Genomic DNA, 18,505 nt, shown 5'->3' with positions numbered 1-18,505 from the left:
TTGGCCGCCTTTGGGCCAATAGAGATTTTTTAACATCAACAGGCAAACCTATAGCCCATCATGCAATGGTTGCTGCACTTCTCGATGCTGTCCTCCTTCCAAAACAGGTTGCTATCTGCAAATGCCAAGCACACACAAATAATGACGATTTTGTTTCACAGGGGAATGCCAGAGTTGACGCTGCAGCCAAAACAGCGGCACAGCTAGATAACACTAACAATAACATTCAATGTCTTGCTATTGTTAACTCACCACTGACATCCACAGTCGATTTATTTGACCTACAGGCCAGAGCCAGCCCTGAAGAGAGGATGGCTTGGAAGAAAGCAGGCCTAATGGTAGACCTTGTCTACCCAAATACTTATTTCCTCATTATGCTAAGTTGACACATGGGGGATCATGTGTCAAAAGGGGGAATGATGAGTGAAATACAGAGGTATTGGTTCACAAAGGGTTTCTCTAACTTTTCCCAAAAATTTTGTCAAAGTTGTGTGATCTGTGCTACTAACAATGCAGGCAGAGGCGTCCAGATGCAACAGAGTGCGCATCCACCACCACAAAAACCTTTTGATCACTTACAAATGGATTTCATTGAGCTAACGCCTAGTGAGGGAAAGAAATACTGTTTGGTTTTTGTTGACATGTTTTCCAAATGGGTAGAAGCTTTTCCCACTTCTAAGCAGGACTCAGCAGCAGTAGCCAAGGCTCTAATCAGAGAAATAATTCCCAGATGGGGAATTCCAGGTAAAATCTCATCCGACAATGGTACACCTTTCGTGAGCGCAGCCCTTAAGAGCGTGGGTGAGTATTTCGGCATTGAAATGAAGCAACATTGTGCTTATCATCCAGCCAGTGGGGGGGCTGTTGAAAGAGAGAATGGTACATTGACAGGAAAATTGGCTAAATGTTGTGAGGAAACTGGTTTAACTTGGACAAAAGCACTACCGATTGTTTTGATGCACATGAGAGCTAGGGTCAGAAGCAGAAATGGCCTTAGCCCATTTGAAATCCTCTTTGCACGACCTATGAATACAGGAATTGGACCGGTCAAGAGGCAACTTCCCAGTGTGAGGATGAAATGTTACGTTATTGTGCAAACCAGTCCTCTGTGCTTACTGATATTCACAAACAGGCTAAGGACGCCCTACCAACTGCCACGGAGCAAAAACTACATGACCTGGAATCTGGAGACTGGGTCGTAGTGAGGGATCTGAGGAGAAAGAGCTGGAAAGCACGCAGGTGGAACGGACCTTTCCAAATCCTCCTCACCACGGAAACAGCAGTGAAGGTCGCAGAACGGGTCACCTGGATACACGCCAGCCACTGCAAACGGGTTCCTGAACCCACGGACGAGACACCATCAAGCGTGCAGAGCATCAGTAAGTGAACCAACACTTTCCCCCGCCTTGTACTGACCAACAGAAGGGGTGTGGTTTAAAGTAGGACCACACGTCTCTAGTACACTGATTACGGGGGTAAGCTGAGGCACCACGGCTGATGCAATGACGCCAACGAATATACAGTGGCGCTGGAGGGGTGACAGATGTAGAGGAATTTGCAGCATATTCCTGCTCACTGTCATCATCGTCCTGCTACTGCTCCTGCAACAAGACACATCTCAGCCTGAACAACAACAGGGGGGTAAAAACTCAGAGAGCAGCTGCAGAGCATCCAACTGCAGAAAGAGGAGAGAATTGCTGCCTGAGTTTACTCATCCCCTACTGAAGCCTGAGGAAAAATTCTTGGTACGCTGTAGTACTATCGACAGCCAGAAGGATTACAAATGACAGCTGCTATGTCTGCACACAACTTCCTCACGGGGTGGGAGACGCAATACCTGTGACGCCAACCCCATTGAATGTTTCGGAGACACTAGGCGTCATGGTAGCTTTCACCCTGGGGGGTTTCCCTGGAGGACCGGACTGTGAAGGACATGGCTGAGAACATCGACATGTGCAACATCAGCATCGTCAACTACGGGGGTTCAACGGCGAGATTCTGGAACATGACACAGGTGAAACAACCAGGAGTTCACCAATCTGTCATGACTGCAAACCCCACCCAACAACAAGGAACTGTTTGTTTCACTAGGAAGTGCTTCACTGAACAAGAGCACTTCCTGGGAATATCACCGTGCAAGCAGGTGGTTACGGCTACCTGTGGGACATTACGGACAATATGACTCATATTGTCTCACACCTGAACGACCTGTTGTATGAACAAAAGATCAAAGACTCTGTGAATCAAAGTCCATTGCTATGGCTGACCCAGGGAGGATGGAAAATTACATTACTGAGAACATTGACACCTTTGCTTGTTACCCTGACAGTGTTTATGGTTGTGATCTGTTGTGCTATACCTTGCATTAAAGCTTTGGTCACTTCATTGGTTAAAACCTCTGTTGGGCAATTCATGATTCAATCTGAAGGTGGTTCCTCTCTGAACTGGGTTCCACCCTATGCTGACTTAGATGATTTTGACAGTACTGTTTAATCTAGTATTGCTCAATCTAGCAATATTGTTTGCTTTGATTACTTAAGACAAAAAAAAGATGTTGTTAATCAGATTTTTTTGATCATTAGTTTTGAATTTCAATGATTAATGTTTGTTTGATTAATGTTTGTTTGTGAGCGTAATACGCTCAAAGGGGGGAATGTAATGGAAATTCTTATTATTCATCTTGTCTGAGCAAATGAGTAGTTATGTTATTTGATTAGATGTATGTGTGTGCATCATAATCTGTTGACCATGACATGAAATGCTGATTTAATGAATATCATTGACCTTTGATGGAACATCATGTATGTTATAGTCTACTGATTAACTATTGTCCTGATTGTATACACGTGATGACGTGCCTATTGTGATGACATTGGTCTGTTGATAGAACAATGTCTCCCTTTCTATGATAATGTATTGTATATAATCTGACTGTTTCCTCTGCTCCGGGCTCGCTTTTTCATCTCACGCTTGAGACAGAAGGAGTCCGTCTGCAGACGACTGAATAAACTAGAGAAAGACAACGTTATCGGCTTTGTGCTTATTGATAGATAAATATTGCCAGAACACATGTCTAACTCCTCCTTCCTGTTAGGTGCAGAACAAGCTTTGCTACATGATATCTCATAATGATGATGTAAAACAGAGGAAGAAAAAAAAAGTCCCACATGCAGAGCTTGAGCAAGAGGAGGAGCAACACTGAAAAAACCAGACAGACAGCTTCAACGTCACTCTGCAGAAATGAAACTTAACATTAATCAGAGGACAGCAGAGCTGCAGTCGAGTCTCTCCACTTCTGTCCAAATATAAATTAAACTGAGTTCATCAAGTCTTTCTCAACAACACAGCAGAGTCTCTGCCAAACACTGGTGAGTACAACTGATCATATTTAATGTTTCAACAACCAGCTTTAACACAGGAGACAGGAAGTTCATCTCTTTTCATTTCATACTGACACTTGTGAGATTGTTTACAGTATAACTGCAGCTGCTTTTACAGACTCAGTAAAAAACACTTTAAGTGTTTTTAAGTCTCTGTCAGTTCTCAGGACTTTTGTAAAGTGGAACTGAACCTCTGTGGTTTGGAGTTTAGCTTCACTGCTATTTCCTGATCTTTGACTATTTACTGATCACTTCCTACAGACACATTCTGTTTCCTGTAGCTGTTTCACATTAAAAGCTTTCCACTGGTGATCCAGCAGGTCACTTTTATTGTGAAGCAGCAACAGGAAATTAAATGTGTTTGTCACCAAGTTAGCAAAAGCTTTGTTAGCAGTGAGATTCTTCAATAATAATTATTCTCTACAACAAGATATGAACATATTCTGTGATATTTTATCAGTGGATCAGATTGTATTGAGTAATAGTAAAAGCACAAACAGCCACAATGAGCTGTTAGATAAAGAGCTGCAGATAAGTAAAATGATTTGTTCACAGCATATTTAATTAAAAGTTTTACTTATATCAAGCTATAATAAATGTAACATTAAACAAATGTCTTTTTTAGAAAACAAAATAAAGGATGTTATTTTTTTCTTTCACTCTACATGTGTAGATATGTCTGCTGCCAGCTGTCTGAGATCTGAAGATCAGTTTCTGTGCTCCATCTGTCTGGATGTGTTCACTGATCCAGTCACCACATCATGTGGACACAACTTCTGCAAAAACTGCATCAATGAACACTGGAACAGTAATGACCAGTACCTGTGTCCACTGTGTAAAGAAATGTTCAACACAAGACCTGACATGAGGGTCAACACTTTGCTCACTGAGGTTGTTTCTCAGTTCAGACAGGAATCTCAACAGAAAGCCAGCAGCAGCAGCTCAGAGCAACAAGCTGCCAAACCAGGAGAAGTTCCCTGTGACGTCTGTACTGGAACCAAACTGAAGGCCCTGAAGTCCTGTCTGGTGTGCCTGACCTCCTACTGTGAGACTCACCTGAAGCCTCATCTGACAGCTTCAGGTATGAAACGACATCAGCTGATCGACCCTGTGGAGAACCTGGAAGACAGGATGTGTATGAAGCACGATAAACCACTGGAGCTGTTCTGTAAGACCAACCAGACATGTGTCTGTGTCCTCTGCTCTGTTTTAGACCACAAGACACATGATGTTGTTCCTTTGAAAGAAGAATATGAAGGAAAGAAGGCAGAGCTGGGGAAGACAGAGGCTGAAATTCAGGAGATGATCCAGAAGAGACGACTGAAGATTGAAGAGATCAAACACTCAGTTGACCTCAATAAGGAAGCTGCAGACAGAGAGAAAGCAGAAGGTGTTCAGGTCTTCACCGCTCTGAAGGAGTCTGTTGAGAGAAGCCTGAATGAGCTCATTGAGACGATTGAAGAGAAACAAAGAACAACAGAGAAACAGGCTGAAGACTTCATCAAAGAGCTGGAACAGGAAATCTCTGAGCTGAAGAAGAGAAGCTCTGAGGTGGAGAAGCTCTCACACTCTGAAGACCACCTCCACCTCCTCCTAAACTTCCCGTCCCCGAAAGCTGCTCCACCCCCTAAAGACTGGACAGAGATCAGCGTCCGTCCATCATCATATGAGGGGACTGTGGTGAAAGCTGTGGCTCAGCTGGAGGAGACACTCAGTAAACAGAAGAAGAAGCTGTTTGCTGAGGTTGAGCTGAAGAGGGTCCAGCAGTATGCAGTGAATGTGACTCTTGATCCTGATACAGCACATCCTGCATTCATCCTGTCTGATGATGGGAAACAAGTAAAATGTGGTGATGTGAGGAAGAATCTCCCAGACAACCCAGAGAGATTTTCTGATTGTGCTAATGTATTAGGAAAGCAGAGTTTGTCTTCAGGCAGATTTTACTTTGAGGTTCAGGTTAAAGAGAAGACTGACTGGGATTTAGGAGTGGCCAGAGAGTCGGTGAACAGGAAGGGAGAAATCAGATTGAGTCCTCAGAATGGTTTCTGGACTATATGGTTGAGAAAAGGAAATGAGTACAAAGCTCTTGCTGGCCCTTCAGTCGATCTCTCTCTGGAGTCTCAGCCTCAGAAGGTGGGGGTGTTTGTGGATTATGAGGAGGGTCTGGTCTCCTTTTATGACGTAGATGCTGCAGCTCTTATCTACTCCTTTACTGGCTGCTCCTTCACTGAGAAACTCTACCCATACTTCAGTCCTAGTCCTAATTTTGGTGGTAAAAACTCTGCCCCTCTGATCATCTGTCCTGTTAATCACACGGCATAATCACCTGTTTTCATATTATGAGAGGAAAACAAACATTCATGGTGTCATACTGTACACTTTGTTTATTAAGAATAAAGAACTTTATTAGAAGAATGTTATGTATCTCATGAAAAGTGAGATTTATTTATATATATTTATTTATAAAATTAAAACTATTCAAACTTCTGATCAAATTTACACAACTCTATTCTTACTGTTACTTAAAATCAAAGTTTAGCAAGAAACCAAAAGTTTATTGTTTTTTGTTAAACAGTCTCAGGCTCCATCTTTGTAAATATGATATTTTACTGCAGTTTTCTGCTCTATATAATAGAAACTGAATATTGTTTGGACGTTGGACATTTTTACAATTTTCTGTCCCTTTATGGAGTAAAATTTGATTTAAAAGATATTAGAGAGGTTAATTGTTGATGTAAATAATCATTAGCTGCAGTTCTAGTTGATTAATAGAATATATGTTCATGTATATTCTCTATATTTGAGGTTTGGTTTGTTATTGGTCACTTTGCCATTTTGTTGTGTTTGACAAAACCCCAAACGACACAGTGGCTGAGCCTCGCTTCGCTGGTTTGGCCTGATGAAAAAAAAACAAAAAAACATTTAATGGATTAATTAACAACAGTTACACTGATAGACCTGATTTGGTATTTCTTTCCTGTTTCTGGGTTATTTGAAATCACTGACTGTTTAAAATACAAATGAACTCTGGGAATCATTACTGAGCACCAAAACTGGAGACAAAGATAAAATAAATAAATAAATAAAGACTTTGTTGAACACACAACTCTGCTTGTTGTAGGAGAACATCCGTCTCACCTGTGATTCATGAGGCTTCCAGCCAATCATGTAGAGGATCTCAAAGGTGGCAGGGATGGACCCGTCCTTGTTTCCATACATCTCTGAAACACACAGAGACAAAGTTTAACAAAATAACAACAAAGCAAAACCACTGAACATGCCATCGAGTCCTGACAGCAACAGGAAAGATCACTGCTGACCTGAATGTTTATGATAAAGTGGATCTCTAGTGGATCTATTTGCCCTCTTCACCATCCGACTGTTATTCAAACCAGACAGGCTACTCTGCTGGACACCTGTAACTTTGCTGCTGTATTCTTGGATGTGATATTTAGACTACCATACCAACAGATGTGGGAAAATGATCAAACTGATCCTATGTAGAGTCATCAGGGACCTGTCAACAAGAAACCTGTTGAACTCTGCTGCAAACCGTTTCAGTGTTATGATCTAAAGCAAAGAAACAAGTAAGGTTGTACATAATGAAAAATATAGACATTGCATCTGCATGAGGTTAAATTAAATCATCTTTCAATTGTTGTTAACTGTTTGTCATCTCATTTTGTATTTGTGAAAAAAAAAGGAAAATGGTTTGAAGAAGTTAAAAATGTGTTTGGAAATAACTAACTGTGGCTGTTTGAAGAAAAACCTCAAAAACTTTCAATACACATTATTAAGCTGAGCAACAATATAAGCCAATAACATAATAAAAGTCCTGAATATCTAATATATTAAACTTATTTACATTCTTGGCTCCAGTTATTACATTTGAAAAGGATTAAAAACATTTTTTTTTAGGCTTATTACATAAAGAACGGGCAACATTATTACGTTATCTGCTGTTATTACGTTATTGGCTTCTACAACTCCTTTTCACATGTTTAACTCCTCCTACCTGTTAGGTGTAGAACAACCTTTGCTCGATGATATCTCATAATAAACCTGTTCATGACAGGAAGGAGCAACACTGGAAAAACCAGACAGACAGCTTCAACGTGACTCTGCAGAAATGAAACTTAACATTAATCAGAGGACAGCAGAGCTGCAGTCGAGTCTCTCCACTTCTGTCCAAATATAAATTAAACTGAGTTCATCAAGTCTTTCTCAACAACACAGCAGAGTCTCTGCCAAACACTGGTGAGTACAACTGATCATATTTAATGTTTCAACAACCACCTTTAACACAGGAGACAGGAAGTTCATCTCTTTTCATTTCATACTGACACTTGTGAGATTGTTTACAGTATAACTGCAGCTGCTTTTACAGACTCAGTAAAAAACACTAAGTGTTTTTAAGTATCTGTCAGTTCTCAGGACTTTTGTAAAGTGGAACTGAACCTCTGTGGTTTGGAGTTTAGCTTCACTGCTATTTCCTGATCTTTGACTATTTACTGATCACTTCCTACAGACACATTTCATTTCCTGTAGCTGTTTCACATTAAAAGCTTTTCACTGGTGAACCAGCAGGATGCTTTTATTGTGAAGCAGCAACAGGAAATTAAATGTGTTTGTCACTAAGTTAGCAAAAGCTTTGTTAGCAGTGAGATTCTTCAATAATAATTCTTCTCTACAACAAGATATGAACATATTCTGTGATATTTTATCAGTGGATCAGATTGTATTGAGTAATAGTAAAAGCACAAACAGCCACAATGAGCTGTTAGATAAAGAGCTGCAGATGAGTCTCTGACTGTAGTTGTTCACAGCATATTTAATTAAAAGTTTTGCTTTATATCATGCTATAGCTTACTAAATGGAACAGTAAACAAACATCTTTTTTACAAAACAAAATAAATAATGTGTTTTGTTTCTCTTCTTTCACTCTACATGTGTAGATATGTCTGCTGCCAGCTGTCTGAGATCTGAAGATCAGTTTCTGTGCTCCATCTGTCTGAATGTGTTCACTGATCCAGTCACCATACCATGTGGACACAACTTCTGCAAAAACTGCATCAATGAACACTGGAACAGTGATGACCAGTACCTGTGTCCACTGTGTGAAGAGGTTTTCTACACAAGACCTAAACTTCACATCAACACTTTGTTCTCTGAGGTTGTTTCTCAGTTCAGACAGGAAGCTCAACAGAAAGCCAGCAGCAGCAGCTCAGAGCAACAAGCTGCCAAACCAGGAGAAGTTCCCTGTGACGTCTGTACTGGAACCAAACTGAAGGCCCTGAAGTGCTGTCTGGTGTGTCTGACCTCCTACTGTGAGACTCACCTGGAGCCTCATCTGACAGCTTCACGTCTGAAAAGACATCAGCTGATCGACCCTGTGGAGAACCTGGAAGACAGGATGTGTATGAAGCACGATAAACCTCTGGAGCTGTTCTGTAAGACCGACCAGACATGTGTCTGCATGCTCTGCTCTGTTTTAGACCACAAGACACATGATGTTGTTCCTCTGAAAGAAGAATATGAAGGAAAGAAGGCAGAGCTGGGGAAGACAGAGGCTGAAATTCAGGAGATGATCCAGAAGAGACGACTGAAGATTGAAGAGATCAAACACTCAGTTGACCTCAGTAAGGAAACTGCAGACAGAGAGAAAGCAGAAGGTGTTCAGGTCTTCACCGCTCTGAAGGAGTCTTTTGAGAGAAGCCTGAATGAGCTCATTGAGACGATTGAAGAGAAACAAAGAACAACAGAGAAACAGGCTGAAGACTTCATCAAAGAGCTGGAACAGGAAATCTCTGAGCTGAAGAAGAGAAGCTCTGAGGTGGAGAAGCTCTCACACTCTGAAGACCACTTCCACCTCCTCCAAAACTTCCCGTCCCTGAAAGCTGCTCCACCCACCAAAGACTGGACAGAGGTCAGCGTCCGTCCATCATATGAGGAGACTCTGGTGAGAGCTGTGGCTCAGCTGGAGGAGATGATCAGTGAACAGATGAAGAAGCTTTTTGAGCTGAAGAGGGTCCAGCAGTATGCAGTGGATGTGACTCTTGATCCTGACACAGCAAATCCTGCATTCATCCTGTCTGATGATGGGAAACAAGTAAACTGTGGAGATGTGAAGAAGAAACTCCCAGACAACCTAAAGAGATTTTTAGAATGTTGTTGTGTGTTAGGAAAGCAGAGTTTGTCTTCAGGCAGATTTTACTTTGAGGTTCAGGTTAAAGAGAAGACTGAGTGGGCTTTAGGAGTGGCCAGAGAGTCGATCAACAGAAAAGGGAAAATCACTCTGAGACCTCAGAATGGTTACTGGACTATATGGTTGAGAAATAGAAATGAGTACAGTGCTAATAGTGGCCCTGCAGTCCGTCTCTCTCTGGAGTCTCAGCCTCAGAAGGTGGGGGTGTTTGTGGATTATGAGAAGGGTCTGGTCTCCTTTTATGACGTAGATGCTGCAGCTCTTATCTACTCCTTTACTGGCTGCTCCTTCACTGAGAAACTCTACCCATACTTCAGTCCTAGTCCTAATTTTGGTGGTAAAAATTCTGCTCCTCTGATCATCTGTCCTGTCAATCAAGCAGAGTAATCACCTGTTTTTATTTTATGAGAGGAAAAATAAACATTCAGTGTGTCATACTGTACACTTTGTTCATTAAGAATAAAGAACTTTATCAACAGAATGTTCCCATGAAAAGTGAGATTTATTTATTTAAAAATAAAATTATTCAAACTTTTGATCAAATTCACACAACTCTATTCTCACTTCTAGTTAAAATCAAAGTTTACAAAGAAACCAAAAGTTTCTTGTTTTTTGTTAAACAGTCTCAGGCTCCATCTTTGTAAATATGACATTTTACTGCCATTTTCTGCACTATATAATAGAAACTGAATATTGTTAGGACGTTGGACATTTTTACAATTTTCTGACCCTTTATGGAGTAAAAAATGATTTAAAAGATATAAGAGGGGTTAATTGTTGATGTAAATAATCATTAGCTGCAGTTCTAGTAGATTAATAAAATATATGTTCATGTATATTTTTAAATATTTGAAGTTTGGTTTGTTATTGACCACTTTGCCATTTTCTGTTCGTTTTAATACTGATGAGATTGATTCTGATTTAAAGAAATCTGTAAATATGTGATTGTAAAGAAACCAACAGTAAACTAAACTAGTTGTGTAGTTTTAATGTGATGCTTTAACAACATGACCTGAGTAAGCAGTGACTTGTTGAACACCAAACACTAAAAATAAAGCCTGGTTTACAGAGAAGCTGTGTTTGTGTTTCTGTTACAGTTCATTAACAATCACTAATGTTTTACTGCTTTACTTAACATACACTTATTAGTCTAAATTATGCAGCTTTGTATCATCATATTTCATTATTTTCTCTCTGCACTGCTTGTTGGTTTTATTTAATTGACCTACAATCTATTGAGAGGCTTGTTTTCTACTGAAGTAAATCATCCAACTGTTTTTATTGTTAAACTTTATGCCGACTGTACAGTAACCAATATTTCACTGAAAACATGCATTAGTGCTTTATATTAACTTAAAATAGGGTTTCAATATTTGTATTCTGTTTCATTAAATAATTTAAAGATTGTGACATGTCCTATCATAAACAAATAAATATTAGTTATTACAGTCATTACAATAAATGTTTCCTGTAAACATCTGGTAATCTGGTATGTACAGTAGTAACTAGAAAATATATCAGAATAACGTTAAAAATATCTTGTTATAATGGAAAACATTATAACGGAATAACTTCTGTATTTAGTGTATCAACCTTATTAGACGTTTTCTTTTATATTCAGTGTATATCGCTAGTATTTCAACCTTGTTACAGGTAAGTTTAGCAGCTTGTCTTTCTCTTATTTGAAACTTACCTTTATAAATAGCTGCTGTAGTAATTATGGTCTCTCTGTACAACAGTGACATCCAGTGGCCAGATTTGGTTTTGCAGCCTCAAAACTCACCTTTCAGTTTATCACACTGTAACGGAGTTAATGATTCCACTTGTCATTTCTAACTGTCCTGTTTTTAATATATATTTGCACTGATTTTAATTTATTATTGGCCATTTGTCCATTTCCTATTGTGTTGTGTATTTTATTATTTTATTATTTATTTTCTCTGCATAAGAATAATGGCTATTACCACTGAGACTATGAGAGTAATATGAGTGCAGCGCCCTCTGCTGGTGCGCCCTGAACTCAGCAGTCTGTGAATGTCGTCTCTGTGGTAGGTGCACATTTTATCAGCTCCGTAAAAATAGAGATATTAACCTTGTTTTATAGCTAAAAGTGAGTGTCTGTATCTTATGCTGTATGTCAGTTATTAGTGTTTTGAATTGTTTAAGTCGGGGTGTTGAGTGCACCACGTCATCGGTGGTTTGCTAGCTAAGCTCTGCATGTAAATACATAGTATGGAGTAGCTGCTAGCTAGCACCAAGTCAAACTTATCTTATGTTATTTTATTTTAGTATTTTGGAGAAGTGCATGTGAGGGACTGACTGTGGGATATCACTCCTTTTACCATCAGAATAAATGGCAGGTTGATGCTGAAAGTGACGGTGGTGGTTCGTCCATAACGCAACGCAACAGAGATGGAGTACACAACCGCCACATCAACAAGAACTTTATCAACTCAGCTGTATTTCATAAAGGTAGCATGTACTGCAGCGCCTCTGTAGTTTGAAGTAGATTGGGTTTAAAGAGTATAGGTGCGCCTAATATACTTGCAACTGAGTATAGTTTCCAAATCTGTTCAGTGCTACATGGAAGTGAATGTTATACTTAATTACACACAGCTGGAATTTAGAGCTGGAAATTAAGAAAAAAACAACACAGTAGTAGAATACATTGAGCTAAAATAGGAGCAGATTATTCAACTAATATTGTTTTGTATTTAAGTATGTCTTAATTAAGATTGAGCTCTGCCATCTATGTCCCACAGAGATGTTATTTAAAGTATTCAAAGTCCAAATGAAACAGCTTTTTGACAGTTTTATTTTTCAAATTGTGTGTTTTTTGTTTCCAATTCTTACTGTTAAATGTTTGTTTTATGTAAAGCACATTGAGTTGAAACTGGGTATGAAATGCACTATATAAATAAAGCTGCCTTGCCTTTCCTTTCTAACTTCCATATTGTGATGTGTTTCTGAGTGAAATAGGTTAGACAGATTGGCATGACATGTTTAAACAACCGTGATGAATTCCAATGACTTGATGATTTTTTGTCTAGTGCCATCAACAGATCAGATTTACTCCTTTTCTAAAACTTCAGGTCTGGATGAGATACCTCCTAAAATAAAGACTGAATTCCAGTCAACTTGTAGGTTAGACCGAGTAGGTGGAAAGTGGGAGAACCATAAAACTGCAATCTCTCTAATGGCCATCAGGGGGCGACTCCACTTGTTGAAAAAGAAAGTCTAATTGTAAAGAAATCTGTGAGAAAATGACCCTACTTCTCACTTCATTTATTACCTCAATAAATAGTTTCCTAATGACTTTATGGTCTCAATCACTAGTTTCATGTCGACACAATGTTCATTTTTTGAAACTATTGTCTTATTTAATTAAAATTTGATGATGAATCAGGGTCTTCTTTAGAGCATGGCAACATTGGTTAGGTAACATAAAAGAACATTTTGTAACGTTTTAGTCACCTAAAAAAGTCTTGTTTAGTGTTTGGTTAAAGTAAAGGACCCTCTGAAGAGTCAGCTGTTGAGTTTTTTCGGCAAGTACATTTTATTCATATACATAAACTAAACTTCCTGTTAAAGAAAAAGCAATCCACACACCACCTTCTCTGTTCAGCTTTATTTCCAGAGAATAATATTACAACACATTGCTTATACTTAGTCTGGCTACAAAACAGGTGTTTAAATAAAATATAGTATTTACAATCTTCATTGTGTCAGCTGATCAGTGGCTCAGATGTTTCTATGACTTCTTTGTGTTGGTTGGCTGACTGATGTTTGACAAATCCCCAAACGACACAGTGGCTGAGCCTCGCTTCGCTGGTTTGGCCTGATGAAAAAAACAAAAAAACATTTAATGGATTAATTAACAACAGTTACACTGATAGACCTGATTTGATATTTCTTTCCTGTTTTGGGTTATTTGGAATGACTGTTTAAAAGACAAATGAACTCTGGGAATCATTACTTGGCACCAAAATTGGAGACAAAGATAAAATAAATAAGACTTTGTTGAACACACAATTCTGTTTGTTGCAGGAGAATATCCGTCTCACCTGTGATTCATGAGGCTTCCAGCCAATCATGTAGAGGATCTCAAAGGTGGCAGGGATGGACCCGTCCTTATTTCCATACATCTCTGAAACACACAGAGACAAAGTTTAACAAAATTACAACAAAACAAAACCACTGAACATGCCATCGAGTCCTGACAGCAACAGGAAAGATCACTGCTGACCTGAATGTTTATGATAAAGTGGATCTATAGTGGATCTATTTGCCCTCTTCACCATCCGACTGTTATACAAACCAGACAGGCTACTCTGCTGGACACCTGTAACTTTGCTGCTGTATTCTTGGATGTGATATTTAGACTGCCATACCAACAGATGTGGGAAAATGATCAAATTGATTCTATGTAGAGAGTCATCAGGGACCTGAACATGAAACCTGTTGAACTCTGCTGCAAACCGCTTCAGTGTTATGATCTAAAGCAAAGAAACAAGTAAGGTTGTACATAATGAAAAATATAGACATTGCATCTGCATGAGGTTTAATTAGATAATCTTTCAGTTGTTAACTGTTTGTCATTTAATTTTGTATTTGTAAAAAGAAACTGGAAAATAGTTTGAAGAAGTTAAATGTATGTTTGGAGATAACTAACTGGCTGTTTGAAGAAAAACCTCAAAAACTTTAAATGCACATTATGAAGCTGAGCAACAACTGTATAAGCCAATAACATAATAAAAGTCCTGAATATACAATAAATTAAACTTATTTACATTATTGGCTCCAGTTATTACATTTGCAAAGGATTTTATTTACCAGGCTACAAAAAGTTATTACGTTATTGGCTTCTACAACTCCTTTTCACATGTCTAACTCCTCCTGCCTGTTAGGTGCAGAACAACCTTTGCTCCATGATATCTCATAATGATGATGTAAAACTGAAGAATAAAAAAAATCCCACATACAGAGCATCAGCAAGAGGAGGAGCAACACTGGAAAAACCAGACAGACAGCTTCAACGTCACTCTGCAGAAATGAAACTTAACATTAATCAGAGGACAGCAGAGCTGCAGTCGAGTCTCTCCACTTCTGTCCAAATATAAATTAAACTGAGTTCATCAAGTCTTTCTCAACAACACAGCAGAGTCTCTGCCAAACACTGGTGAGTACAACTGATCATATTTAATGTTTCAACAACCAGCTTTAACACAGGAGACAGGAAGTTCATCTCTTTTCATTTCATACTGACACTTGTGAGATTGTTTACAGTATAACTGCAGCTGCTTTTACAGACTCAGTAAAAAACACTTTAAGTGTTTTAAGTCTCTGTCAGTTCTCAGGACTTTTGTAAAGTGTAACTGAACCTCTGTGGTTTGGAGTTTAGCTTCACTGCTATTTCCTGATCTTTGACTATTTACTGATCATTTCCTACAGACACACTTCACTTCCTGTAGCTGTTTCACATTAAAAGCTTTTCTCTGGTGAACCAGCAGGATGCTTTTATTGTGAAGCAGCAACAGGAAATAAAATGTGTTTGTCACCAAGTTAGCTAAAGCTTTGTTAGCAGTGAGATTCTTCAATAATAATTCTTCTCTACAACAAGATATGAACATATTCTGTGATATTTTATCATTGGATCAGATTGTATTGAGTAATAGTAAAAGCACAAACAGCCACAATGAGCTGTTAGATAAAGAGCTGCAGATGAGTAAAATGATTGAAGTTTTTCACAGCATATTTATTTAAAAGTTTTACTTTATATCATTCTATAATAAATGGAACAGTAAACAAATGTCTTTTTAAAAAAATAAAATGAAGAATGTCTTTCTCTTCTTTCACTCTACATGTGTAGATATGTCTGCTGCCAGCTGTCTGAGATCTGAAGATCAGTTTCTGTGCTCCATCTGTCTGGATGTGTTCACTGATCCAGTCACCACACCATGTGGACACAACTTCTGCAAAAACTGCATCAATGAACACTGGAACAGTGATGTCCAGTACCTGTGTCCACTGTGTAAAGAGGTTTTCTACACAAGACCTGACATGAAGGTCAACACTTTGCTCACTGAGGTTGTTGCTCAGTTCAGACAGGAAGCTCAACAGAAAGCCAGCAGCAGCAGCTCAGAGCAACAAGCTGCCAAACCAGGAGAAGTTCCCTGTGACGTCTGTACTGGAACCAAACTGAAGGCCCTGAAGTCCTGTCTGGTGTGTCTGACCTCCTACTGTGAGACTCACCTGGAGCCTCATCTGACAAAGTCAGTCCTGAAAAGACATCAGCTGATCAACCCTGTGGAGAACCTGGAAGACAGGATGTGTATGAAGCACGATAAACCTCTGGAGCTGTTCTGTAAGACCGACCAGACATGTGTCTGCATGCTCTGCTCTGTTTTAGACCACAAGACACATGAGTTTGTTCCTCTGAAAGAAGAATATGAAGGAAAGAAGGCAGAGCTGGGGAAGACAGAGGCTGAAATTCAGGAGATGATCCAGAAGAGACGACTGAAGATTGAAGAGATCAAACACTCAGTTGACCTCAGTGAGGAAGCTGCAGACAGAGAGAAAGCAGAAGGTGTTCAGGTCTTCACTGCTCTGAAGGAGTCTGTTGAGAGAAGCCTGAATGAGCTCATTGAGACGATTGAAGAGAAGAAAAGAACAACAGAGAAACAGGCTGAAGACTTCATCAAAGAGCTGGAACAGGAAATCTCTGAGCTGAAGGAGAGAAGCTCTGAGGTGGAGAAGCTCTCACACTCTGAAGACCACCTCCACCTCCTCCAAAACTTCCCGTCCCTGAAAGCTGCTCCACCCATCAAAGACTGGACAGAAGTCAGCGTCCGTCCATCATATGAGGGGACTGTGGTGAAAGCTGTGGCTCAGCTGGAGGAGACGCTCAGTAAACAGATGAAGAAGCTGGTTGAGGCTGAGCTGAAGAGGATCCAGCAGTATGCAGTGGATGTGACTCTTGATCCTAATACAGCATATCCTAAACTCATCCTGTCTGATGATGGGAAACAAGTCAATTATGGTGATGTGAGGAAGATTCTCCCAGACAACCCAGAGAGATTTTTAGAATGTTGTTGTGTGTTAGGAAAGCAGAGTTTGTCTTCAGGCAGATTTTACTTTGAGGTTCAGGTTAAAGAGAAGACTGAGTGGGCTTTAGGAGTGGCCAGAGAGTCAATTGATAGGAAGGGAAAAATCAAACTGAGTACTATGTATGGTTTCTGGACTATATGGTTGAGAAATGGAAATGAGTACAAAGGTTGTACTAGCCCTCCAGTTGATCTCTCTCTGAAGTGTCGTCCTCAGAAGGTGGGGGTGTTTGTGGATTATGAGGAGGGTCTGGTCTCCTTTTATGACGTAGATGCTGCAGCTCTTATCTACTCCTTTACTGGCTGCTCCTTCACTGAGAAACTCTTCCCATTCTTCAGTCCGTATCCTAATGATGGTGGTAAAAACTCTGCTCCTCTGATCATCTGTCCTGTCAATCAAACTGTCTGAGTAATCACTTGACATTATTTCTTGTAATTCACAGGAGCAAATATACACATTCATTGTCTCATACAGTTCACTTTTTAAATTAAGAATAAAGAACTTATTACAAGATTTTATGTATCTCTTACAGGAAAGAAACCAACAGTAAACTAAACTAGTTGTGTAGTTTTAATGTGATGCTTTAACAACATGACCTGAGTAAGCAGTGACTTGTTGAACACCAAACACTAAAAATAAAGCCTGGTTGACAGAGAAGCTGTGTTTGTGTTTCTGTTACAGTTCATTAACAATCACTAATGTTTTCACTGCTTTATTTAACATACACTTATTAGTCTACATTATGCAGCTTTGTATCATCATATTTCATTATTTTCTCTCTGCACTGCTTGTTGGTTTTATTTAATTGACCTACAATCTATTGAGAGGCTTGTTTTCTACTGAAGTAAATCATCCATGTTTTTATTGTTAAACTTTATGCCGACTGTACAGTAACCAATATTTCACTGAAAACATGCATTAGTGTTTTATATTAACTTAAAATAGGGTTTCAATATTTGTGTTCTGTTTCATTAAATAATTTAAAGATTGTGACATGTCCTATCATAAACAAATAAATATTAGTTATTACAGTCATTACAATAAATGTTTCCTGTAAACATCTGGTAATCTGGTATGTACAGTAGTAACTAGAAAATATATCAGAATAACATTAAAAATATCTTATTATAATGGAAAACATTATAACGGAATAACTTCTGTATTTAGTGTATCAACCTTATTAGACGTTTTCTTTTATATTCAGTGTATATCGCTAGTATTTCAACCTTGTTACAGGTAAGTTTAGCAGCTTGTCTTTCTCTTATTTGAAACTTACCTTTATAAATAGCTGCTGCAGTAATTATGGTCTCTCTGTACAACAGTGACCTCCAGTGGCCAGATTTGGTTTTGCAGCCTCAAAACTCACCTTTCGGTTATCACAGTGTAACGGAGTTAATGATTCCACTTGCCATTTCTAACTGTCCTGTTTTTAATATATATTTGCACTGATTTTAATTTATTATTGGCCGTTTGTCCATTTTCTATTGTGTTGTGTATTTTATTATTTTATTATTGATTTTCTCTGCATAAGAATAATGGCTATTACCACTGAGACTATGAGAGTAATATGAGTGGCCTACAGCGCCCTCTGCTGGTGCGCCCTGAACTCAGCAGTCTGTGAATGCCGTCTCTGTGGTAGGTGCACATTTTATCAGCTCCGTAAAAGTTTTATGGCTAAAAGTGAGTGTCTGTATCTTATGCTGTATGTCAGTATTATCAGTGTTTTGAATTGTTTAAGTCGGGGTGTTGAGTGCACCACGTTATCGGTGGTTTGCTAGCTAAGCTCTCTATGTAAATAAATAGTATGGAGTAGCTG

At 39.1% G+C, this 18,505-nt stretch overlaps 3 protein-coding genes and 1 long non-coding RNA gene across 4 annotated transcripts in view; 3 read left to right on the top strand and 1 right to left on the bottom strand.

Moving 5' to 3' along the window:
* Positions 1–4,055: 4,055 nt before the first annotated feature.
* On the top strand, positions 4,056–5,702 carry LOC128376072 (E3 ubiquitin-protein ligase TRIM21-like). Its single transcript, XM_053336385.1, has one exon. It carries the CDS (start codon positions 4,056–4,058, stop codon positions 5,700–5,702), a length of 1,647 nt encoding a protein of 548 aa, XP_053192360.1.
* Positions 5,703–8,337: 2,635 nt separating this feature from the next.
* Positions 8,338–10,007, top strand: LOC128376308 (E3 ubiquitin-protein ligase TRIM21-like). The gene has a single exon (XM_053336405.1). The coding sequence runs from the start codon at positions 8,338–8,340 to the stop codon at positions 9,970–9,972; it is 1,635 nt and encodes a 544-aa protein (XP_053192380.1). The 3' UTR covers positions 9,973–10,007.
* A 3,191-nt stretch (positions 10,008–13,198) lies between these two features.
* On the bottom strand, positions 13,199–13,713 carry LOC128376990 (uncharacterized). Its single transcript, XR_008323286.1, has 2 exons — positions 13,650–13,713; positions 13,199–13,423 (listed from the first exon to the last, which is right to left on the bottom strand). It is a non-coding gene; the product is annotated as an uncharacterized LOC128376990 (long non-coding RNA).
* Positions 13,714–15,456: 1,743 nt separating this feature from the next.
* The window catches only part of LOC128376787 (nuclear factor 7, ovary-like), a 33,375-nt gene continuing 30,326 nt past the window's right edge, over positions 15,457–18,505 (top strand). Inside the window, exons 1-2 of the mRNA XM_053336641.1 lie at positions 15,457–16,138; positions 16,262–17,097. Of these exons, the coding sequence (XP_053192616.1) occupies positions 15,457–16,138; positions 16,262–17,097 (1,518 nt within the window). The remainder of the gene's footprint in view (positions 16,139–16,261; positions 17,098–18,505) is intronic.

This window comes from Scomber japonicus, chromosome 2, assembly GCF_027409825.1.
Source record: "Scomber japonicus isolate fScoJap1 chromosome 2, fScoJap1.pri, whole genome shotgun sequence".
In the NCBI taxonomy this organism is placed as follows: Eukaryota; Metazoa; Chordata; class Actinopteri; order Scombriformes; family Scombridae; genus Scomber; species Scomber japonicus.
Note: the sequence above shows the minus strand (reverse complement) of the source record. Positions and strands in the feature narration are given on the sequence as shown.

Coding starts and splice junctions, on each gene's coding strand:
- LOC128376072 (XM_053336385.1), top strand. CDS start 4,056: ATGTCTGCTGCCAGCTGTCTGAGATCTGAAGATCAGTTTCTGTGCTCC.
- LOC128376308 (XM_053336405.1), top strand. CDS start 8,338: ATGTCTGCTGCCAGCTGTCTGAGATCTGAAGATCAGTTTCTGTGCTCC.